General features: G+C 42.1%; 1 protein-coding gene across 1 annotated transcript in view; it reads right to left on the bottom strand.

Annotated features, from left to right (window-relative positions):
• Nucleotides 1-25250, bottom strand: part of ZNF687 (zinc finger protein 687) — a gene marked incomplete in the record, with an annotated part of 1307099 nt that overhangs the window by 92177 nt on the left and 1189672 nt on the right. The window contains 1 exon segment of the mRNA XM_044080513.1: nucleotides 7047-7159. Within this exon segment, the coding sequence (XP_043936448.1) occupies nucleotides 7047-7159 (113 nt within the window).

The following is a 25250-nucleotide window of genomic DNA, read 5'->3' on the forward strand; positions in this document are numbered from 1 at the left end:
CCAAAAGAATAATCCTTGGGTGGAGAGGCTGAAGGTATAGATTCTTCTGCATCAGAGTCCTCATAAGGAGGGAGAGAATATCCCTGACCTGAAAAGGAATCAGAGGAAATAGAAACCTGGTCAGAGGAATCATAGTCAGTGTCTTGCCTAGGCCTTTTATCAGGAGGGGGATGGGAATCCCTGATCAAGGTAATTAAGTCTTCGACCATTTTAAGCATCTGTTTCTTTGGCATGGATGACTGTCCAGGAGAACGCTGTACTTGTTTCCTTGTCTTTAATGGTGTTTTTGACTTTGCCTTGGCTGCTGCAGTGGACTTAATAGTAATCTGTGAAGGTCTGAAAACACCCTCAGAAGCCGATGCCTGCTCAGCGACTCCAGACCCATCTGAGGGAATAGTTTCCGCAGGCCCAATACCTTGAGTTTCCAGAGGCCTACGTGTCTCCACGTGGAAGTCGGACACGGCCTGCGGCTCTGAGGTAGTGGGTGTCAGGGGCTGCGAAAGCGCCTCATTGAAAACCAGTGACTGGCCTAGAAGAGGCTTTGTCGTCGTTTTTGGACCTCGGATGCCTGTCTTTTTCCTTGTCTTTGCATTTTTTATGAATTCCGGTCGTCGGTTGTTCCGACGGCATTATGTAGTTAAATCTTCAGCCAAAGTAATGTAAAGCAAAATCAAACTGACGCTTAATAGTGCGTTTGTGGAATTTAGCACAAAACCGACAACTAGTAACATCATAGTCAGGGCCTAGGCAAGGAATACAGTAAGAGTGAAAGTCCTTATGAGGTATTTGCTTCCCACAAGAAATACAATTGTTAACTTTTACTGACATCGGTCTGAAGCAAGAAAAAGTTTCCCCAATGGGGTACTTAACTTTATTGAAGACTTTGGTTCTGAAACTCTATTTCAAAAATCTCAGGAGTCGGCTGACTGGCACTTGCGAACTGCTTTTGCTTCGGGCACCGCATGGCAAGAAAGACTGAAGAAAATGGTGTCGGTTGCATCTTTTATACCCCTGGCGCACTGACATCAGGGAAGAGGCGACAGCAACAGACACCGGACCTAGACTTTGGAACTCTGGCCGACTGCGGGTAGCCTGCCAGCAGGATAACACAAGTGTAATGACTGCAACAGTGAAACACGATGAACATCTGCTTGAGCAGTGGGTGAGAGAAGAGGGGAGGCTCTGTGCTATAATGAGCTAAAATGGCTAAGGCATGAATTTTGATGGAGGAAAAGGACAAGTCCTTATGAAGCATCTCAGTCAAGTATTGTAGAATTGGAGGTAAATTGGGCACTGCTGTGCTCATCCCTCGAGATTGATTCCAGGCACAAAATATTTTCCATTTTGCAGCATGAGATTTTCTAGTACTAGGCCTCCTTGCCTCTAACATGATATCCATCACTGATTTACTGAGGGATGGTAAATGAGATATTAGGTAATTAGCCAGGCTGCTAGGTTCAGGGTTTGCAGCTGAGGGTGCAGAATCTGGTTCTCCTGCTGAGACAACAGGTAAGGAATCTGAGGCAGGTGCCATGGGGCCAAGCGTGACACACTGCGCAAGAGGGGGTACACCAGTGTTAGCGTGGCCAGTCTGGTGCAATTAAAATCGTCCTTGGCTTGTCCTGTTTGATCTTCAGTAGTACCTTGGAGAGATAAATTGATAGGTTTTTCCAGATGATGGATAGAGCATCCACTTTCCAAGCTAGCTTGTGGGGAATCCTTGTACAAAATTTGTCCAACTGATGGTTCTGGGGAGAGGCAAACAGGTCTATATCTGGGCTCCCCATTTGCTTGTCAACATGTTGAAAATCCTTGGTTCCAGTTTCCACTCGTGTGGGTCCATAAGGTTTCTGCTTAGTCTGTCTGCCAGTGTACTTAGTTTTCCTGGCAGGAATTGAGCTTGTATATTCGCTTGGTAGCTCAAGGCTGTGTTCCACAATGTCATGGCTAGTCTGCAGAGGGGGTAAGAATGTGTACCCCCCCTGCTTGTTTATGTACCACATGACAGTGGTGTTGTCCATCTTTACCATTATTTGTCCTGGAAGAATGTGGTCCTTGAAGGCTGTCAAAGCATTCTGTACAGCTAACATTCCCGTTTGATTTATGTGCAGGTGCATTTGACTTGGGTTTCATTTGCCCTGAATGCACTTCCCTGCCAGGTGAGCCCCCCCCATGCATAGTCTGATGCGTCTGTTGTCAAGGTTTGGGTGGCAGGGGGTAGTGTGAATGGTAGTCCCCTGTTTTGGTGGCAGGCCTCTGCCCACCAAAGGAACTCTAGGTGAAAGCAAGATAAGATAGGAATCATTGCTTCTAGATCTTGTGAATGATGACACCATAGGCTTTTGAGATACCATTGTAGTTTCCTCATATGCAGCCTTGCATATGGAATTAGAAGAATGCAGGAAGCCATGAACCCCAAGGCTTGCAGTATTTGCCTTGCAGATAACTGGGTTTTTGTGGTCACTTGTTTGAAATAGGTTGTCAAATGAATCCGTTTCTCTGGCGTGAGGAAAACCATCTGGGAAGTTGTATTCAAGCTTGCTCTCAGGAATATAATTTGTTGACAGTGTACCAGGTGTGATTTCTTTTCATTTATGGTGTACCCCAGACAAGTCAGCACCCTTTGAACAAAGGCCAGACGATTCAAAAGTATGTCCTGGCTTTCTGCCTGAATTAGACAATCGTCCGGGTATGGGTATATCTGAATATTTCTTTGCCTGCAAAATGCAATGACTGGAGCTAGGCACTTTGTGAATACCCTGGGCGCAGTAGATAAGCCAAAGGGCAGTGCAGAGAACTGATAGTGCATGCAACCTGCTTTAAAGCGTAGATATCTTCTGCAAGACTCCCTGATAGGGATGTGCAGGTATGTTTCTTTTAAGTCTAGTATTGCCAACCATGCATCTTTACCTAGCATAGGAAGCAGTGGGTGAAGAATCAGCATTTTGAATTTTGGAATCACCAGAAAGGTGTTTAGAGTAGAAAGGGCCAGGATAGGATGCCATGTATTGCCCTTTCTGGGTACCAGGAAAAGTCTCGAATAAAAACCTTGTCCCTTTTCCTCTTCTGGTACCAACTGAATATCCCCCATGCTTAAGAGAGAGAGTACTTGATTTTGGGCCACTGCCCACTAATTTGGAGGTAGATCTGGCCACCCGCTTGGTGTTGGTAACGTGTGGAAGTGAAATCTGTATCCTTGGGACACTATTTAAAACCCATTTGTCCTGGGTAATGAGTTCCCAGTTTTTGGCCTGCAGACCAATCTTTCCGCCTAAAGGAGCATTCAGTTGGGAAGTGCTTGGAAGTTTTAAAAACAAGTAATTGAGACAGTTTTCCATGGGGGGGGGGGGGGGTCTTACTACTCCCAGATTTGGGTGTGGAAATCCCCCACTGCTTAGTCTTGTGTCCCCCCTGGGACTGAAATCTGGGGTTTCTGCTGTGTCTGGGTTTGGCTTGAGAAGACCTGGAAGGGGCTGGAAAGGAACAATTCTTAGAGGGCCAATGCCTACTAAATCTAGGAGGCTGAACTTGCAAGAAATCTTTAACAGTTTGCATAGATTTAGCTTTATCTTCCATCTTTTTAAGAACTTCCTCAGCTTTGTTGCCAAATAGGCGGTCCTGATTTAAGGGAGCATCCAACAGTTTAGCTTTAACATGATCAGGCAAAGATTGCTCCTTAAGCCAAGCATGCCTTCTGAGCACAGACCCAGTAACAGCAGCCCTGCAAGAGGCCTCTAATGAATCAAATCCACATTGCAAAGTATGTTTACCAATCTGTTCAGCAGAATGCATTAAATCCTGTAATTCTTTATTTTCAGCACAGTCAGGAATCATCATCATTTTCTGTTGAAGCAACCCAATAACATGTTGTTGAAACTTTAACATATGAAACTGGCAGTTTAAAGCCCTAACGGCCAAGGTTGCAAAAGTGAAAACCTTCTTACCCAATCTATCTAGTGCCCTGGAGTCTCTATCAAAAGGGATAGGATTTTAGAAGCCTTAATGCCCTTGGGTCCCTGTGAAATAGTCTCTGGATCCGCAATAGGATTTTTAAAAATAAACTTGTGTGAATCAGGAGCCCTGTAATATCCGTCTAGTTTTCTGGGAGCAGGAAGCAAAGAGTCAGGGTCCAAACTAGATTCCGAAAAGACATCATCAACAATGTCTAGTACAGGAGGTATAGCTAAAGGCCTATGCTGAGGCAGGAGTAAGAAATCCCTAAGCCTCTTTTCTGAATCAGAAAAATCCTGGCTTTCCCAGTGGAAATGCTCCCTTAGAGTATGTAAAGTGTCACCAAAAGAAAAATCATCTGGAGGGGAAGCAAAGGGAATAGAGTCCTCTGCATCAGAATCCTCATAAGTAGATAAGGGCAAATCCAGATCATCAGAAAAATCAGAATCCTGGTCAGAAGATTCATAAACAACTTCAGTCCTAGGTCTCTTAGAAGGGGGAGGTTGGCTTCCCCTGATTAAAGTTATAAGATCTTCAGCCATTCTTATTTGTTTTTTAGGCATAGAGGCCTGAGCATGCGGCATCAGTTTCTTAGGCATGGTTCGAGATTTAGGCCTAAATGAAGGAGGAGGAGTCTGTTTAATATGCAAGTCCGTAGTTCTGAATACACTCTCAGAAGTCGGTGCCTGCACAGCGACTCCAGACCCATCCAAGGTAGAGACATCCGCAGGTTCCATAGTCGAAGAAGCATCTCGCGGCATACCGGACTCCGAATGGGTCTCAGTAGAGGCCTGCGAATCTGAAGTAGTGGGCATCAGGGGCTGCAAAAGTGCCTCACTGAGTACCGGCGAACTGGCGACTAGCTTAACGGAAGCATCGTCGGCAGCTTTGGACCTATTGCGGTCTTTCTCTGTCTGTATCTTTACATTTTTTCGGAATGTCGGTAGTCGGATGGCTTACCGAAGCCATTTCTTGATAATTGAATAGAGTACCGAAATAGTTTGATGCGAAAATGAACCAACGAATAGTTCGAGGATTGAATAAGGCACAAAACCGACAGCGAGGGACGCCGTGGTCTGGGCCTAAGCAAGGAATGCAGTACGAATGAAAATCTTTATGAGGTATTTGCTTTCCACAAGAAATACAATTGTTAAGTTTTACTGACATCGGTTTAGTGCAAAAAAAAAGGATCCCCAACGGGATACTTAACTTTTTTGAAGACTTCGGTTCTGAAACTCGAAAACGAAAATTTCAGGAGTCGGCCAACTGGCGCCTGCAAACTGCTTCTGCTTCAGGCACCGCATGGCAAGAAAGACTGATGTAATGGTGTCGGCTGCATGCTTTATACCCCTGACTACCTGATGTCATGGAAGATGAGATGGCAACCGACGCAGGACCCAAGACTTTGATAATCAGACCGACTGAGGGCTACCTGCAAGAAGATAACCCAAATGTAATGACTGCAACAGTGAAACATGAAGAACATCATATGCTGACAAAAGATTTTCTTTTGATCACAATGTTTCTGTGGTGGTTAGAAAATCTTTCAGCCTTATGCAAATTATCCTCTGTGGATCCTCCAAGTTCAAAGTTACAGCACCACTTTATTCATCCCTTATTAGGCCTATCACTAAATATAATGCACTCCTTGGCACACATCTTGCCAAGTACTTAAATTAGCTTTGACAGACCTCAGCATTTCCTCACGAAAAATATCTCATCTCAGTTACCTTACCCACACTCAAAGACTACAAATTCTGTCCCTGTACTTCTGATCCAGCTTAAGCCTTCCATGCTATGAGTAACCCAACAATGTCTGAATTCCTTCACCTGAATAGAACCAGTGGCAAAGCAAACACCTGCTAAATCCATACTAACACATCAATATCACTAGACAGTGTGACAGACACCTCATTCAACATACCCCCCATTTATGGGATAAGCTGCCATTATCTATCAAAAAGAATACTTCTCTAGGAAACTTTTAAAAACACTCTGAAAGACTGGATAAGTGACTGCAAAATTTCACTGGGCATATGTGGAGAAAGTGGTATGTGAATTGACAAAGGGTAATGAGTGGCAAGGAGTGAACTCTGTGATTCAAAGCAAAAAGAAATGACTTGTGAACTCCAACAAGCTGTCAGATGTTTGTAAACTTAAGGTGTGGAGACTAGTAACTGGACAGTCAAGTGCACAAGGGCATTGTGGGAGCATCATCAAAGAAAAATCTCCAAGGACATTCCATGTGCCACCCAGTCTTTTTCGGTGCTTGAAAGACAAGTCCATCCTGTTATCAAATTTGAACAACTTCCTACCAGACCTTCTATTACATTCATCAAAAACAGACATTTACAAATAGTTATGCAACTGTCATAAAAAAAAAAAAAAAAAAAACTCCTCCCTCCTTCGAATACAATCGCATAACACCACACATATCACAGTGGCAAAAGCTCAACACATGGAAAGCAGGCAAACAATACCCAAGCACCATAAAATGAAGAGATCATACTTGTGGTAATGTTAATAAAACAATACTTGAGTTTTGCCTAAGTCTTGCATGCAACTCCAATTCCACTCTTCAAAAAATAAATTACTGCTATATATGGCAAGATCTCACTCCAAAGTGTGCACTATAAATTATGAGTTTGTACAAGTCAAACTAAGTGCTGTCAAAAAATCTGAGTAATAGATGTCAGGGCAACTTGGGAATTGTGATCTACTAAACAAGTGAACAAAGTTCCAGTGTGCTGTGTGTTCCACTCAGAAACAAACATTTTAATGTACTCAGAAATATAAAACACCAATAAATATAAGGCACAAAACAAAAAATAGGTATGAATTAGCTGGAGGGCATTCATACTGCTGAATTGTAGCACTGATTTCCAAACACAGAACAAAACAGGATGGGGAAAGTCATCCTTACACTAAATATGTCTGCAATGACCATCATTACTCTCACAACGGGTAACCATTTTGCCTTTCTCTCAGACAAATACTAGTGCCTCAATGAAAGCAAGACCAGAAACATATAATTTAACTTGGAATCTGTGCAGCAGTCACAATGTACTTATAACAGGCAATATTATCACACTTACCGACAGGGAAACACTCGTTTAATCCCTTCATGATTTACCCGAACATGTCTCCGGAGGCTGGGAGAAGAGCAAAAGGAGCGATCACACTGGCAACATGGAAACTTCTTTACACACTAAAAGAAAAGAAAAAAAAACAATGTTCACAACTCATTAAAAGTGTACTTCTCAAGACTATCAAAACTGCAGAAAAGTACAACTTTGTAAAGTACTTACCATAACAGCAAATTTCAGGAGGACAGATTCAAAGAATTATAAATGGCCATTTACTCAGTTTTCATTAGCTGTCTAACCTGTTACATTAGCAACTGAACGTCCACCTGTGTGAGAGTGATGTAGGTCTTAGGCTGTTTCTCTGTCAGTAAGTTGGCATGTGCCTTGTATAAAAACATCACTACACTTTAGCATTTCAATTTTTTGTGCACCATTTTTGTTATGAAAAACACTGTAAAGCATACAGTTACTTTTCATAATCTACAGCCACTATGCTTGCAAGGAAAAGCATGTTAACTTAATTCAACCCAAGAAAGGATGAAATGGGTAAGTATTCATACACTGCCCTTTCATAGGTGTACTAACACGGTTAATACTTCACAAATGTTTCATTAGAAAGAGAGTCAGGCAGTACTAAATTACAATAACTTGGGAGGAATCCCAAACAGTCTGCTAAAAATAATCCTACTAGCTAAAGCAATTCCCTACCCTACCAAACATGCACTTCGCATCTGTTATACTTTTTAGAAAATGTCTGAACCAGACTGTACAGGTCACATGCGTCTTAGGTGCAAATGTTCTTAAAATAAGCATTATATATGATAACAGCTGTAGAAGAATTAGTTTTGATGGTGTGTCCTAGCTATTAAAAGGCAACATACGATGGGCAAACAACTAACAAAGACTAGTCAGAGGTAAATTGTTTGTGTCTTTCGGCTTTTCCCGGTTAGGGGTCGCCACAGCAGAACTCCGGTCCACTAATGATTGGCAGTAGATTTTTATGTGCTGGCTTGCCGGGCCTAATGCACAACCTTCAACGAAGGAACGGCCATTAACGCATGTCAACAGACAGAAGACGCTCTAACTGACAATCGAACAGGCAACGTCTGTGAGGCGACAACGCTACCGCAGCACCACCGCAGTCAGAGGTAAATAAAGTGTTAAAATCAGCGCTCAGTTACAACCCCAAAAAAGACAGAATGATCTCAATCAGGCTCTAAGGCAAATTATTTAGTAATACAGTGATACAAGTTTATGCTCCAATTAAAGCTGCTGAGGGGGGTCGACCGGTTTTAAGAGCATCTGTAGCACGTTTAAAATAGAACACCAAAAAAAGACACTATATTCATTAGAACTGACCCAAACACTAAAGTTGGTATTCAAACAGCAGCTGAAATAATGGCTCGGACCAGCAGCTTCTCATTACAATGTTTAGACTCCTATTAAAGAAACCAATACAAGACAGGGGCTCGGCAATATTCCATATGGATTATGCAATGAAGGCAAAGAACAGATTTAAGGGATTAGGCATGGTGGACAAAATGCTTGAAGAAAATACAGTTGTGTTATACTTACCATAATTTTAGAAGTTCGAGTAGATCAGTGTTGCAGTACTGATTCATGGGCCTTCCTGCCATGTAGAAGCCCACAAACACCCCAGTTTCCAGAGTCTTTACATCATCCCCAACAGACAGGCAAGATCAACAACCAGATGCCAGGGTATAACAGACATGCCCATTAGCTTCATCTTCAGGTCTTTCTAAGCACTGAATAGCAAACTAATGGTTGAGGACAACACAACTCTACCAGATGTCATAATTTAATACATAGATAAGAAAAAAAATTCTACCATAGAGTAGAAATAAGAGTTGGGGGATGATAATGTGTAATCACCATTCGACAGAGACCTCCACCCCGGAAAGGAGGAGAGACCAGCAGTTAGAAGGGAAGTGTGATGGCAGCTTGTACTGCAACATCGATCTACCTGAACATCTAAAATAATAGAAAGTGTAACACAATTGTACTATGTTCTTCATAGACAATATTTCAGTACTGACTCTTGGGAGGACTCCCAAATCTACACGTGGGATTGGCTGGCCTTCTGCTGAACTACGGGAGAACAGGTTCTGCAAGATGGAAGAAGCAAAATCTGTCCTAGCCTTGTGGCGTTGCCTAAATGGTAATGCTTGGCAGAGGATGTGGCAGCTTTACGTACGGCCTGTGTATGCATACCTTTACGAAAAGCAGTGGTGACTGTCCTAAGTCTTGTGTAGAGGGCCCTGACATGGGCTGATAACAGCTTACCATGATGGCATAACAGAAGACAATGCAATTGGCTATCCATTCTGAGATGGTCTGTCTGAAGACTGGTCTGTCTTGTTTTCCTTCTGCAAATGCCACTAGCAGTTGACATGCCCTATATAAAGGAACTGTGCCCTGCTAGGAAATACCTGATCTGCCTTCATACAGCCAGGGAATGTAGGATTTGCTCAGCCTTATTCCGTGAGCTTGGAAAAGTACGCAGGCAACTGAACAGCTAGATTCATGGAAAGTTCTGTAACTAATATTAGCATAAAAGAAGGGTTACTTCTGAGACTTTCAAGATGGCTGCACACTGATCAACAGCTTAATGTCAGCTCTCTCAGTGTGAAAGAAGAAACAGCGATGATGGCCATTAGCTCTGTCAGCTTTAGTAAATTCAGTTACTGGCTAGTAAGTATACTGCCTGGATGCTAGCAAAGACAAAACTGAGAGAGTCTGGAAGAAAATCACCTAGAAAACGTGAAAAGGAAAAACTAACTGGGAAGAATCATGCAGGTGTTTAGCAAGAACAGTTTAAGCTCCAGCTCTGGTACAAGCCATGGCTTCCTGTAATCTTGAGGAAAAAATAAAGCAAATGTGCTCAGAGCTGATTAAAATAAATGAAACACTGAAGGTGTATATCAACTCAAATAATAAAAGACTGGACAAATGAAGAAACTTTAAACAGATACTCAAATGAACTGATAAATCTGCAAAAATCATAGGTCGAAATGAAGAAAAGGCTGGCTGAGTATGAGACTGCTCAAAAATAGCTGTTTCAAAAAAAAATGGAAAAGTTAGAAGACAGAACATTTAGGGAAAAGCCCGAGATTTTCTGCTGTACCACAGAAACTGAAAGGAACATACTTAACTACTTTTATGAAAGCACCAATAAGCATACGGACTGGTATTCCATAGCACGATTTGTTAACTGAAAGGGCACATCATGTGTATGCTTTAAATCTGGCCATGAGAAAGCAGCCAAGATCTGTATTAGTAAGACATGCAATAATACCACCATAAAGAGTTGATGCTGACAAAACTGTGGCAGAAGGGCAACGTATTAAAAATTGGAAACAACAGAGTGTTTGTGGGAATGTTTATTCACTGTACACCAGGCAGAAGAAAAACAAATTTATCCCAGCAATCAAGGAAAGCTGACAGACAGGTGCGAGACTCAAGCTGCTGCATCCAGCTGTCTTCTGAATATTTTTTATTGGAGGACTGAAGTCATTTTATGATGCAGAACAGACTAAGGAGGAAACAGAAAAGTTTGCCCAGCAAAAAGTGAACCATCAAAAAGGGGACTCAAAGTCCATAGAATGACTTTGCCAGTGAAACCTTTTCCAATGTTCCAAAGGAAAATGCTTAAGACAAAAAATATACAAAAAGTGACTAGAAGGATTCAGGAGTGCTGTGGACTTAAATCAGAGTCTGTGGTTGGGAGAAGGAGATTTATTTATTTATTTATTCTAGTTTGATGACCGGGGAGGTCCACTGGTCTTGGGGAGTCCATTTTCAGTGGAGGCCCAGGGAGAAAAGCTCCACAATACAAAGTTTAATTACATGATTAATTACAAAGAAAGTTAAGATGAAAATGATGAAAAGGAAGATGACCAGCAACACTGAAATTAGTGAATAAATGTGAGACTATAAAGTACCAATCACATTTGTGAAATATGGCTTTACAAGAAAAGTTGCAAAGACTGGACTTGTTGACTTTGTTAAACTTGCGGGAGATTGAAAAGCATATACCCCACTTCATGTCATAAATGTCTGGAAGGACAGTAAAAGGAAGAATAAAAAGTAACCAAGTTAAACTATTTTTGTCCTTACAGTATTTATATAGATATATAATGATATAAATTGTGTTTTATACAAAGTATTTTCACTTATTGCTTACGTGATAAAGATACTAAAGTAAATAAGTACCCTTTTATCTTCAGTTTTAGTTTTAAAAAATTAAGGCATTACCATGTAAAGAGAAGAAAGGCTTGACAAAAGAACATTTAAGTTAATATGCTGTAATCTTGGCTGCTGAGGTGTGGGGATGGGGTGTAAAAATGCACCGATTATAATGTACATAAAGTTGATAGTTTTCTCTTGCATTGTTGGAGATCTGGATTAAGCCCCTTCATAATCTAATATTTTTTTTTTTAGTGTGTGTATGTTAGCAAAATAAATATGAGAACATAGAGTGTAATGAAGTTTTTCTTTAGCAAATAAATGTTCAGTGCGAGTTGAGAAGTCGGCAGCTGAGGGCAACTGTATATTGTGTTCTTATGTTTCCATGGAGACATTTAGATTAAGTAGGAGCATGGGCATGTAACGTGCTTCAGCATGGATAATCTTAATTTTAGGTTAGGTAATGCCTGTGCTGCAACTGTCTATTTCAGACAATTGTTTCTATTAGGATGGGTTAAACTCAATTTGAAGATGTATGTAGTTTTGCTTGATTGTTTTAAGTTAAGTTATGTAGGTGTGTTTGTTTTTTGATTGAAGGTTTTCATTAAAACAAAGTGTCTTGTAAAATGTGACACATTCAAATGGAGGAGACAAGAAAAACTGTAAAAGATCAACCTGCCAAACACAGATGGAAGGCCCAAGGAAATTAACTGCTGCAGATAAAATCCATAAGATTTAACCTAGAAAATAAGTGCTTTCACTCACAAAATACATGAACTTCATCAGATAAACATTACTGAAAGTACACATACATTTTATAGCTTTTGTGTTCACATGACCGCCAAGCCCCCCGGAAATTAAATATCTTAAAGGAGCCAATACAAAGAAATTCACAGTGTGTAGCAGAGTCAATTTCATTGACAAAATTTGCAAGCACGAATAAATATATACATACATACATATACATATATATATATATATATATATATATATAAATATATATATATATATACACACACACACACACACACACACACACACACACACACACATCAAAAAAACAGAACAAGATGCATAAAATCAGAAAAAATTAAGCCAAAAGTATGCACAGAGACTGAGGGATGGAATATATGAACATTTACATGAAATCAGAATGAGAAAAAGACTAATGCCCTCTACAAACAGAAAATGTTACCCACACCACACGTTCAGGTTTTGTATTTTGGAACGAATGCCTTCCAAAACTAAAGTCCATGGATCTTACTACTGGAAAAACATGAATTATATTGGCAGTTGCGTTTGAATGCCAATAATTGGCCTGGACTCAATGAACAAGTTTCAATAGCATGTTTGCTTAAGTAAAAAGCACTGGAAAGATGAGCCCTAAATACAGGGTTTATATTTTACATATTTTTGTCTTTGTTTTTCTGATTTTATGGGGAATGCATTTTGTTCTATTTTTTATATATTTTTATTCCTTCTTTGCAAAATTTGTAAATAGAATTGACTCAGTGCTACACACTTGTGAGTTTCTTTGTAGTTGCTCCTTTAAGATGATGTTTCATTTCCTGGGGGCTTATCAGTCATGCGACTGAACACAAAAGCGATAAAATGTGTGTGTACTTCCAGCAATGTTTATCTGACGCAATTTGTGCATTTCATGAATGAAAGTGCTTAGTTCTCATAGTTTTAAACAAGTTTTTATTTCAAATAGTTTCAAGATTAAAGTTCTTCTGGATTTTATCTGCAACAGTTTTTTTCGTTGGTCCTTCCATTTGTGTTTTAATCTGTATTTCTTCAGTTTGTTTTCTCAACCTGCCAAACATTAGTGGGTACATGCAACATAAGCTGGAAAGAAACATTTTAAAAAGCTGTTATATACAACAGCCAAGAATAATAACTTCTTATCACAACAGCTACACTTATCCATATTATTTTGGAAAGTGAATGGCCTCATAGGTATAGACACAAAAAGGAAAGAGTACTGAATTATATTAAGAAATACAGAGTACAAATAGCAATGCTACAGAAGACACATTTGGAAAATAAGTCTGCATGTGAATTTGATGAAAGGATCTCAGGAGGGAAAATCAGCAGAGTATCACAGACAAATGAAAAGGGGAGTACTTATACTGATTGTTAGAGGAGTTCCAATAGTGACAGAAGAGAAAAAAAGATAGTAATGGTGCATCTGTAGTAGTAATGGACAACTGGCAAGACAGGAGGACTATGCTGGCATGTATTTAGATTATACTGTTATTACAGAGCTTAGGAAATGTTTGGGAGAAATATTCAGCTTTCAGCAGAGATTATTATTTATAGGTGGGGACTAGAACTTCATTTGCAACAATAAAGATGCATCTTGGGGACCTAAATGGGAAAAAACAAAAGGTGGTATATTTCTTAGGAAATTTATGAAAATATTTAGTATGCAAGATGTGAATTCAGCAGAAGAAACTCAGAAGGGAAATTACATATCATTCCACATGTTACAATAACTGGGCTAGACTAGACAAAAATTATAATTCACAGGAAAATGAGCATTTAACTGAAAGCTTTGACGCATCCAATAACTATTTCAGATCATGCACATCAACTAAGATAAAAATACAGGGTAATTAAGAAAAAATGAAACACTGGTGCTTCCTCATCTATCCGTTAAAAAGAATTTAAAGAATGGGTAGTGGAAATTATTTGAGAGTTATTAGGGAAGATGGAAGTTTATTCAGAAGTTACAACTAGTGAGTGGGATAAAATGAAAGTAGAGTAGAAATAAAAGAAAAATAGATATGGTTAAGAAGTAACAGGAATTATTTCGAGAGGATGACAAAAGATAAAAGTATTGCATAATAAGGGGAATCTCACAGAACAAGAAGAGGCACAACTGAAGAGTGCTAAAGAGAAAATAATGTAGTATCCAGATAATATGCACGAGTTTAGAAAGATTCCTGTTAAGACACTGATATCTCCAGAGCACAAAAACTTTTAGCACTACTTAGGCAACAGAAAGTAGAAAGGGTTGTTGCAAAACTTAGCAAGCCTATAACAAAAAAATAAAAAACAACCAGCAATCCTGTAGAGATATTAGAGATGTTTCTGAAATTTTATGAAAACTTGTATAATGCAGAGAAATGTGGAAATCAAGAAAGCGCATAGATGGAAATATTTATGGATGACTTGAGCCTCATCTACCTCTAACCTTGGCATACTTAACAATTAACAGTTAAGACAGGAGGAGATGAGATAAAACAGTGTTGTACAATCAATCTTCAGGAAGATCTCCAGAAATCGATGGTATTCCTGTGGAAGTTTAGAAGCTAGGGAGTGAAGAAAGTGATAAAGATCTGGAAGGTTCTAAAAGTATTTTAAAAGGAGGGGAAGCACCGACATCCTGGATGAAAGCCATGGTGGCTGCAATACCTGAAGACTCATCAGACCCAGCTTCTTAGAAGCCCATTTCAATTTTAAACCATGACTATAAAGTGTTTATATCTAAAACAGCTAAAACAATGGCAAAGGTGTTGCCACAATTGATAGATATGGATCAATGTGGTTTTGTGGAGGTAAGGTAAACATTTCACAATATTAAATGAACAATCATGAGCCAGAAGAAAGCAGTGTGAAGAAAATACAGCTGTTGGTGGTGGGTCTTGATGTAGAGAAAGCATTCAACAGAGTAAACTGCGATTTTATTAATAGGACAATGGAATCATTTGCATCCCCTGATACAGCAATAAGGTTAATTAGGAGGATATATGAGGGATCAGAGGCAAACATTAAAGTGCGAGAGTTCCTCTCTGAAAAGTTGTGTCCAAACTAAGGAACCAGGCAGAACTGCCTACTTTCCGATTATTTTGCTTTATATTTAGAGCCACTGGTGAAGAAAATAAGGGACTCGGAAATTTAAGGATATAATTGGTCTAGTTATCAAGAAAAGCTGACTTTATTTGCAGACAATATTATTTTGTACCTGATGAAACCAGAAAAGAACATAGTACAGTTTTGTACCTACCATAAATGTAGATGTCAGATAGGAATGCATCTGCAGTCCTTACAAATGGGTTGTCCTGTCATCAGGCAGCCCTTCGGTCGGCCGGATTCCAAAGTCTGGGTCTGGCTTCGGCTGGTGTCGCACTTCACCCGACGTCATAGCTGCAGTTCTTCGGGTATAAAGGCATCAGCCGACGCCATTTTCCTCAGTGTTTCTTGCCCCAGATGCCAGGTGCCCTCTTGGATGGCTAAATTTGGATAAATGCCAATGTTTCCAAATAGTAGAGAGCAAACACATAAAATAAGCATGTATGTACATATATACAAACAAATACACCATAATAGATCCCCCCAAGCTAGCTAAAAGATGGCAAATACCCTAGGAGTACCACAGAGGGGAAGGCGGGTGGGTAATCCTGACTGCAGATTCATTCCTATCGGACATCTACATTTATGGTAGGTACAAAACTGTACTATGTCCTTCAAGGATGCATCTGCAGTCCTTACAAATGGGTAGAATACCATAGCCAAACTAGGGGAGGAGGAAAAAAGAGATATTATGGTGTAGTTAGGATCCCTTGCAAAACAGCAGTGGCAAAACCTGCTCGGGATCTAGAGTATAAAGGTAAATTATAATGCTTGGCAAATGTATGCACGGAGGTCCAAGTAGCAGCCTCTATAATGTCCTTGGTAGCCACCCCTCGTAAGAAAGCTGTAGTAGTGGCTGTAGCCCTTGTGGAGTGAGGCCTGATGTTCTCTGGAGTTTTCTTTCCATGGAAGGAGTAACAAAATCTAATGCAATTTCCTATCCACTTGGAGATTGTCTGTTTTGAAATTGCTTTTCCTTCCCTTCCTGTTGCATATGCTACCAGAAGCTGGTCAGTTTTTCTATTGCACTTGGTCCTGTCCAGGTAGTAGCGTAATTGTCTATGCACATCCAAGGTATGCAACAGTCTTTCTCCCCTGTTCTGTGGATTGGGGAAGAATGTAGGTAGGTGGATAGCCTGGTTTAAAGACACCCTGGATACCACCTTAGGCATAAATGTAGGATTTGTTCTCATGGACACTCTATCTTGATGGAAGATCAGGAAGGGTTGCACTGCCATTAATGCCTGTAGTTCAGAAACCCTTCTTGCTGAGGTGATTGCCAGCAGGAAAGCAGTCTTCCAGGATAAGTATTGTAATTCTGCTGTTGCTGCTGGTTCGAAAGGAGGAAGTGTCAATTTTTCTAACACAAAGTTCAAGTCCCATGCTGGCAATGGTGGTTTCCTAGGAGGTTTTACATTTTTAATTCCTCTCAGAAACTGCCTGAGCAGAGGATGTGTGAAGACAGGAGGATCCAAGCTGTATTCTGCCGAAATAGCTGATGCATGTACCTTGATGGAAGAATAGGACAGGCCTGTATGGAAGAGCTCTGCCAAGTACTCCAGGATGTTGGCTATGTTTACCAGTGACACATCTTTTCCCTTTGTAGTACTCCAAATGAGATATCTTTTCCATTTTGCTGCATAATTCTTTCTTGTTGAAGGTCTGCGAGCCTCAAGGATAATGTCTTTAACCCTTTGGGATAAATTTGGGTTAATTGCTCTTATGTAATGTTCCAGGCAGTCAGCTGCAGAGTTTTCAGGTTTGGATGCAGGATGTTGTAGTTGTTCTGTGTTAACAGCAATGGGATCAGGGGCAGTGTCCACATTTGTTCCCGAGACATGCTCCTCAGTAATGGGTACCAATGTTGTCTTGGCCAGTCTGGAGCTATCAGAATGATCCTTGGACGTTCCTCTTTGATCTTCAATAGCACCTTGTGCATCAAAGGAAGTGGTGGGAATGCATATGCTGTCAGGTTTTTCCAACTGAAAGATAGGGAGTCCACCTTCCAAGCAAGTGGGTGATACGTCCTTGTGCAGAATTTCTTTAGCTGGTGATTGAGTGGGGATGCAAATAAGTCTATTTGTGGTAGTCCCCATTTTCTTGTGATGGCTTTGAAGATGTCCGGGTGCAGCATCCATTCGTGGGCATCCGTGGTAGTTCTGCTTAATATGTCTGCTAGAATGTTTTCTTTTCCCGGTACAAAAATTGCTTGTAACTGAATGTTGTAGCTCAGAGCCACATTCCATAGGTCCAGTGCCATCCGGCATAGAGGGTATGAATGTGTGCCTCCCTGTTTGTTGATGTACCACATAACTGTGGTGTTGTCTGTCCTTATCATCAACTGTCCTTCTTGGAGAAAAGGACTGAATGTCTGGATTGCCAATTTTACTGCCAGCATTTCCTTTAGATTTATGTGCAGGTGCAGCTGATCTTGAGTCCATAAGCCTTGTATGCACTTGTCCAGCATGTGGGCCCCCCAACCGAGGTCTGAGGCATCCGTTGTGATGGTTTGGCTTGGTTGAATGCTGTAGAAGGGCAATCCTGTGTTTGATTGACAGGCCTGAGCCCACCATAGGAACTCTTGCTTCAAGCATGGTATTAGTGGGATTTTGGTTTCTAGGCTGTGTTTGTGTTGAGACCATAAATTCTTCAGGTACCACTGTAGCTTTCTCATATGCAGTCTGGCATGAGGGACCAGAATTATGCAGGATGCCATGAAGCCCAGGGCTTGCAGTACTTTTCTTGCTGTTAGCTGGTTCTGCTTTGTTAATGCCAAGAAGTAGAGAGGAAGTTGTTCTTGCTTTTCTACAGTTAGGAATGCCATCTGCTTTGATGTGTCCAGCTCTGCACCCAAAAAGGTTATTCTTTGGGATGGTATCAGCCTTGACTTTTTTATATTGACTGTATATCCCAGGGCTTGCAGCAAGTAAATGACTCTTTGTAAGTCTTCTGTTAGCTTGTTTTTGTTGTCCGCTTGTATCAGGCAGTCGTCTAGGTAGGGATAAATTTGGATTCCCTGAAGTCTGCAATGAGTGATTACTGATGCCAGGCATTTCGTGAACACTCTGGGCAGTAGATAAGCCAAAGGGCAATGCTGAGAATTGATAATGCTCTGATCCTGCAAGAAATCTGAGGTATCTTCTGCAATTTGGTCGTATGGGGACGTGCAGGTATGCCTCCTTGAGATCTAGAGTTACCAGCCAAGACTCCTTGCCCAGCATGGGAAGCAGCTGCTGTAGAGTCAGCATTTTGAATTTTGGAACAATGAGGAATGTGTTTAAAGCGGACAGGTCGAGAATAGGCCTCCATTTTTAATCTTTTCTTGGTACCAGGAAGAGTCTGGAGTAAAATCCTTTCCTTGTTCCATAGATGGTACCTTTTCCACAGCTCTCATTCTTACTAATTGAGCTATTTGTTTTAGAGCTTCTGCCTTTTGATTTGGTGGTAGGTTTGGCAATCCTCTTTATCCTGGTAGAGTATGGAAATGAAACCTGTAACCTTGGTCTATAGTTTGCAAAATCCACTTGTCCCTTGTGATGTAATGCCAGTTCTTTGAAAATAAGGCTAGCTTTCCGCCTAAGGGTGCTGCTAGTTGTTCCCTGGTAGGCGGTGCCAGAGCCAAGTCACTGTGATTGTCCTGTTGCAGTGGTGGTGGCTGCGTCTGTGCCTCGCTGGTTGTTGCCCTGCCACTGGCGTCCCTGTAGGCACCCTGGATTGATTTCTGCCTCTTGAACGCCTATTCCTGCCTCTCTGTGCTTTAGAGGAGTCTGGAAAGGACCAATTTTGGAGGGCCAGTTCCTGCTAAACCTTGGAGGTTGGACCTGTAAGAAGTCTTTCACTGTTTGTACAGATTTTGCCTTCTCTTCCATTTTCTTCAGTACCTGCTGTGCAGGAGAACCAAATAAATTGACCTTGTCCAAGGGAGCATCTAATAGTTTTGATTTGACATGGTCCGGTAAGGCCTGTTCTTTCAACCATGCATGCCTTCTGATAACTGTGCCAGTCATGGCTGATCTAAAGGAAGCCTCCAGTGCATCATAGCCGCATTTTAAAGAATGGTTACTAACTTGCTGAATGTTATGTACCATTTCCTGAACATATTTCTTATCAAAAGGTTCATCAGAGGACAGGTTTTTAGTTAACTGATCAAGCATAAACTCCTGATATTGGATCATATGAAATTGACAGTTCAAGGCCCTAGCTGACAGAGTAGCAGAGGTGTATACTTTTTTCCCCATCTCTCTAAGGACCTGGATTCCCTTTCAGAGGGGAGGGGATTTTTAGCAGAGGTAGATGCTACTGCCTTAGGCCCCTGGGAGATAGTCTCGGGATCTGCAAAAGGAGCCTTGTATAAATGGTGATGTGTGTCCGGGACCCTGTAGAACCTATCGGGCTTAGCAGGGGCTGGAGGTAATGAATCAGGAGCAGAACAAGCATCATTAAATGCATCACCTACAACAGAAAGAACTGGAGGTATAGCTAAAGGCCTATGTTGTGATAAATGCAAAAAGGTTCTAAGCCTTTTCCTGGAGTCTGAGAAATCTTGGCCCTGCCACTGAAATTGTTCCCTCATGGAATGTAAGGTTTCCCCAAAGGAAAATTCCTCAAGTGGAGAGGCAGAAGGGATCGACTCTTCAGCATCAGAGTCTTCGTAAGGGGAATAAGGAGCCTCTGGAGGGTCTGTATTGTCTGAATCATCAGAGGAATCATCTGTGGACACTGGCTCAGGGGGCTCTGCTCTAGGTCTCTTCTCTGGAGGTGGATGAGAGGCCCTGTCTGGATGAGGCTGGGATCCCCTGATTAAAGAAATGAGATCCTCTGCCAGAGAAAGCATGTGGGAACTGGAGCTGGGCCTGTGAGAGGGGGGCTTAACAGGCACAGTCTTAGTAGCTTTAGCTGCTTTAGCCCTGGCAAAAGCCTTAATGGACATGGCTGCAGGAGGCCTAGCAGCTCCACGTGCAGGGGTCGATATATCCAAGGGAATAGTGTCCGATAATTCCTGAGAAACCACAACAGCAGGTTGGATTTCAGAAGCCGATTCTACCAGGTTAGAAGAGGCCTCGGTAGAAGGCATGGTTTCGGCTGAAGAAAGAACCGCTTGCTCGGTTTCGGCCGAAACCGAGACACTCGCGGTTTGCTTAACGGCGGTTTCGGCTGAAACCGCGGACCGCGAGTGTCGGTCCTTTTCTTTGCGTTTTTTGGATATTTGTGTAGTCGGAGGATCCGACGGCATAATATAAGCAAAATCAGAGCCGAAAAACTGCTCAGCAAACTCCGACCGACGTCTAAGCGTCCGTCGGTTAAAAGAAGCACAGGCTAGACAAGCTGCTACGTCGTGGTCTGGGCCTAAACAAGGTAAGCAGTAAGAGTGGAAATCTTTATGAGGTATTTGTTTCCCACAAGTTAAACAGTTATTCACTTTTTCTGACATCGGCTGAGGCAAGAAAGAGTCCCCAACGGGGTACTTAGCTTTTTAGAAGTCTTCGAAGTAGTATTCGGTAGTAGTAATCTCTGGATCTGACCGACCAGCACTTGCGAACAGCTTCTGCTTCGGGCGCCACGCGGCAAGAAAGACTGAGGAAAATGGCGTCGGCTGATGCCTTTATACCCGAAGAACTGCAGCTATGACGTCGGGTGAAGTGCGACACCAGCCGAAGCCAGACCCAGACTTTGGAATCCGGCCGACCGAAGGGCTGCCTGACGACAGGACAACCCATTTGTAAGGACTGCAGATGTATCCTTGAAGGACATCTGTGTTAAACATCTTGGGGCAGTTTCAAGTCTTTTTAGGATATATAATGAATGAAGATAAAACAAAGGCTATAGCTATCAACTACGTACCCACGCATGAATTGGTCCAGCAATACCCATATTTATGGGGACACAATAAAATGAAGTATTCAAGAGCATGGATTAAAAGGGATTCTGTTATGGCATCTAAGGACATGTGGGAAGAGACAAAACAAAAAATTTAAAAACTAACAAATTTGAAGCTCTACTGTATGTATATGGATAGCAGGATACAAGCAGTGAAAATGCTTTTAGTCTCTTTAGTTTTATATACAGGTCAGGCATACTTTAACCCTTTATTAAATTATTGTCCACAACTTCCCCTCTGGTTGGTAAAAGAAAATTATCTGAGAAAGGAACAGGCCAAGGGTAAAGTGAGATAAGTTGATCTTGCCAACAGAACAAGGTGGTTTAGGTTTACCTGATTTGAAGAGTCTATATTAAATCAGCGAATGCTTAAAATTAAAATAGCGAATGCTGATTTATTGACCCTTTAAAACTGAAAGCTTGAAATCCAGAAGCCACAGAACAGCGATTTTTTCCTCAGGGAAATTAATCGCTTTTCCACCAACCCCCCCCCCTGCAAAACACAAAGTGGGGGGGGGGCAAAGCCCCCCACACACAAACCCTTACTTAAATATACCAACTCCGAGATCACACCACAGTAGAGGAAATAGCAAAGTCTTGAAAACGAACCAGAGATTTGTTTCCCTGGGAAAAAAAATCGCTGTTCCGTGTCTTTGGGATTTCAAGCTTTTGCTTTTATAGGGTCAATAAATCAGCGTCTGCTGGTTTAATATAGACCTGATTTGAAGGCATATTTTACAGCTGCACAGTTAAGGCTCAAACATACCACAAGCAGAAAGCTACAACTATAAGTGGAAAGGGATGATGATGATGAAACAGGGAGGAAATTCAAGAAATAAGGACATTTTGGATGCACATCCTTATGGAAAATAACAGCAACACACATTATTATATTTATAGAGTATCAGAAAGTATTCTAAGTACTAAGTTAACACAGGAATGGAGAAAGGAAATTTTGCTGATAGGGGTGGCTGCAATTCAGGGTACAGGGAATAGGTAAAAGGGGCTGGTATTTACTGGAAAAATAAAACTGGCAAAGGATCCAAGGTATTTGAAACAATTAACTTGACAGGAAAGATAATAGAATGGGAACAGGCCAAAAAGAAATTTGGACTGCAGGCTAGTGACTGCCTTTCCTTCAGGGATTGATATCAGAGTAAAGGCAAAGAGAAAGGAATAATGGAATCCGAAGTGAAAAAAATGTTCTGGTAGAGTTATTAGCTGAATCTAGACCTGAAGCTGCTGTTAAGAGGATAACTAGGGCATATAAAAGCCTTCCATCCACAGCCCCTTTTCCCATTTCTGCACATGGAGTTGGGGTGTCACTTCAACAGTGACCATCATCTAGAACCAAGTTTTATACCACCAAGTGGCTAGCCCTGCCCCAGTTGTTCTTCCATACCACACACTCACATGCAGACTCAAACATATGGCCAATTTAGAGTGTCCACTCTATCTACTGCATGTCTTTGGAACTGCACAATAACTACAGGAATCAATCAGAGGAGACTAGAAAAGACTGGAAGGATAGACTGGATAGGCAGATCAGAAGGAAACACTGGAAGGACATATGTATGGCTCACAAGTATGCAACAAAGTCTAGAAGATTTATTTTTATACCCCAAGCAGACTCCAAAGAATTTTTCCTCAGGTAGATGGCAAATGTTGAGGTAAAGTACAGTTGTGTACACTTTCCATAAATGTAGAAGTTCGACTGTATTCACTGTTGCAGTCATCACATTTGGGTTATCCTGTCAGGGGTAGCCCTCAGTTGGTCCGAATACCTGAGGCTTAGTATTTCTGCGTCGGTTGTTGTCGCTCCAGGACTGAAGTCAAGTTATTAGTGGTATAAAATCAGGCATCCGACACCATTGCACCAGGTTTTCTTGCCCAGTCAGGAGCCCCCCAAATAGGGAGCTAGGTTATGGGGGAAGAACACCACCAGTAGAAAGTAAATACCAAAAAATCCCTGTAAGGAGAGAGGAAGAAAAAGAGAGAGAGAGACAAGGGGATGGAGGGAGGGAAACCAGGACTGCAACAGTGAATACACTCGAACATCTACATTCATGGCAAGTGTACAGAACTGTGCTATGTCCTTCGTGTTTCACTGTTGCAGTCATCACATTTGGGTTGATTCCCAAAACTGAAGAAAAGGGTGGAGGCAGTCAAGAAGACTGTAGGCTGGCTAGGATGCCTTAAAGGACTGCGCTGGCAAAGCCTGCCCTGGATTTGGATAAGATAGGCAAGTGGTAATGCTTGGTGAAGGTATGAAAACATGACCATGCTGCAGCCTCCAGGATGTCCCTGGTGGGGATCCCTCTGAGAAAGGCTGCAGAGGTGGAGGTAGCTCTGGTAGAATGTGTCCTGACTCCCTTTGGGGGTGGTTTCCCGTGCTGCCTGTAGCAGAAATGGATACAGTGTGCTATCCATTTGGAGATTGTTTGTTTGGATATGGCCTTGCCCTCTGCTCCTGCTGCGAAGCTGACTAGCAACTGATCAGTTTTTCTGAAAGATTTAGTCCTATCCAGATAGAATCTGAGCTGTCTGTGCACATCTAGAGAGTGCAGAATCCTTTCCCCCTTGTTTTGTGGGCTAGAGAAAAAGGTGGGCAAATGTATGGACTGGTTGAGAGCCAAACTGGACACCACTTTAGGCATGAAAGATGGGTTAGTCCTGAGTGAGACTCTGTCAGCATGGAAAATGATGAGAGGCTCTACAGCCATAAATACTTGTAGCCCTGATACTCTTCTAGCTGAAGTGATGGCCAGAAGCAAGGCTGTTTTCCAAGACAAAAATTTTAATTCTGCTGAAGCTGCAGGTTCAAAGGTGGGTAGGGTGAGCTTTTCCAACACAAAGTTAAAGTCCCAAGCTGGGGTAGGAGCTCTTTGCGTGGTCTTAAGTTGTTAGCCCCTCTTAGGAACTGTTTGATGAGAGGGTGTGAGAAGAGAGGAGGCTCTGTGCTGCAATGAGCAGAGATGGCAGAGGCATGAATTTTAATAGAAGAGAAGGATAGACCCCTGTGTAGCAGGTCTGCCAGATAATCCAGGATGAGAGATACAGAAGGCTGTGCCGTTCTGGCTCCCTTAGCCTGGATCCAGGTGCAAAACCTTTTCCACTTGTCAGCATAGGATTTCCTAGTGCTGGGGAGTCTGGCCTCTCGTACACCATCTAGGACTTGTTTGTTTAGGCTGGCAGCTTGAGGGGTGGTCAGGGAATAAACCAGGCTGCCAGGTTGAGGGTCTGCAATTGGGGATGCATGAATTCTCCATTCCCCTGGGTCAGGAGTGTTGGGATCTGAGGTAGATGCCATGGTGGCAGCGGTGACAGGCTGCGCAGAAGTGGGTACCAGTGCTGGCATGGCCAGTCTGGGGCAATCAGGATTGTCCTCGGTTATTCCTCCCTTATTTTGAACAGTACCCTTAATATGAGTGGTAGAGGGGGAAATGCATAGACCGAGAGGTTTACCCACCGGAAGGGTAGAGCATCCACTTTCCAGGGCTTACTGTGAGATTCCCTGGTGCAGAATATTCTGAACTGATGATTGGAGTGGGAGGCAGAGAGATCAACCTTCGGGGTGCCCCATTTCTGGGTTACAAGGGTAAAGGTTCTGTGGTCTAGCTGCCACTCGTGTGGGTCTAGCAGGTTTCTGCTTAAGTTGTCTGCCAGAAGGTTTAGAATGCCTGGCAGGAACAATGCTAACAGGTGTAGTTGCATGGCTAAGGCCGTGTGCCAAAGGGTCATGGGCAAACCTGCAGTGAGTATAAGAGTGAGTCCTTGCTTGTTGATAAACCACATCACTGTGGTGTTGTCTGTTTTGATCAGTAGAGGCCCCTGGGAGAGTAGGGGTCTGAAGGCTGTCAGGGCGTGCTGAACAGCTAACATCTTTTTTTGGTTGATGTGCAGATGTATTTGATTTGGGCTCCAATGGCCCTGAATGCACCCCAGGCATAGCCTGATGCATAAGTGGTGAGGGTCTGGGCAGCATGGGGTTGTGAGAAGAGAAGTCCCTTGCTGTGGTTGCAAGCTGCTGCCCACCAAAGAAAATATTTCCTTAGACAAGGTATCACTGGTATGAGAGTTTCCAAGTCTTGAAAGTGTTGACACCAAAGGCTTTTTAGGTACTACTGTAGTTTCCTCATATGCAATCTGGCATATGGAATGAGTAGGATGCAGGAAGCCATGAACCCCAGAGCTTGTAGGATTTTCCTTGCGGTTAACTGGGTTCTGGTGGCTAGTTGAGAGAAGTAGCCTGTCAGGTAGACCTGTTTTTCT

Source organism: Protopterus annectens, chromosome 8.part0 (assembly GCF_019279795.1).
Source record: "Protopterus annectens isolate FY-2018-M chromosome 8.part0, PAN1.0, whole genome shotgun sequence".
Lineage (NCBI taxonomy): Eukaryota > Metazoa > Chordata > Ceratodontiformes > Protopteridae > Protopterus > Protopterus annectens.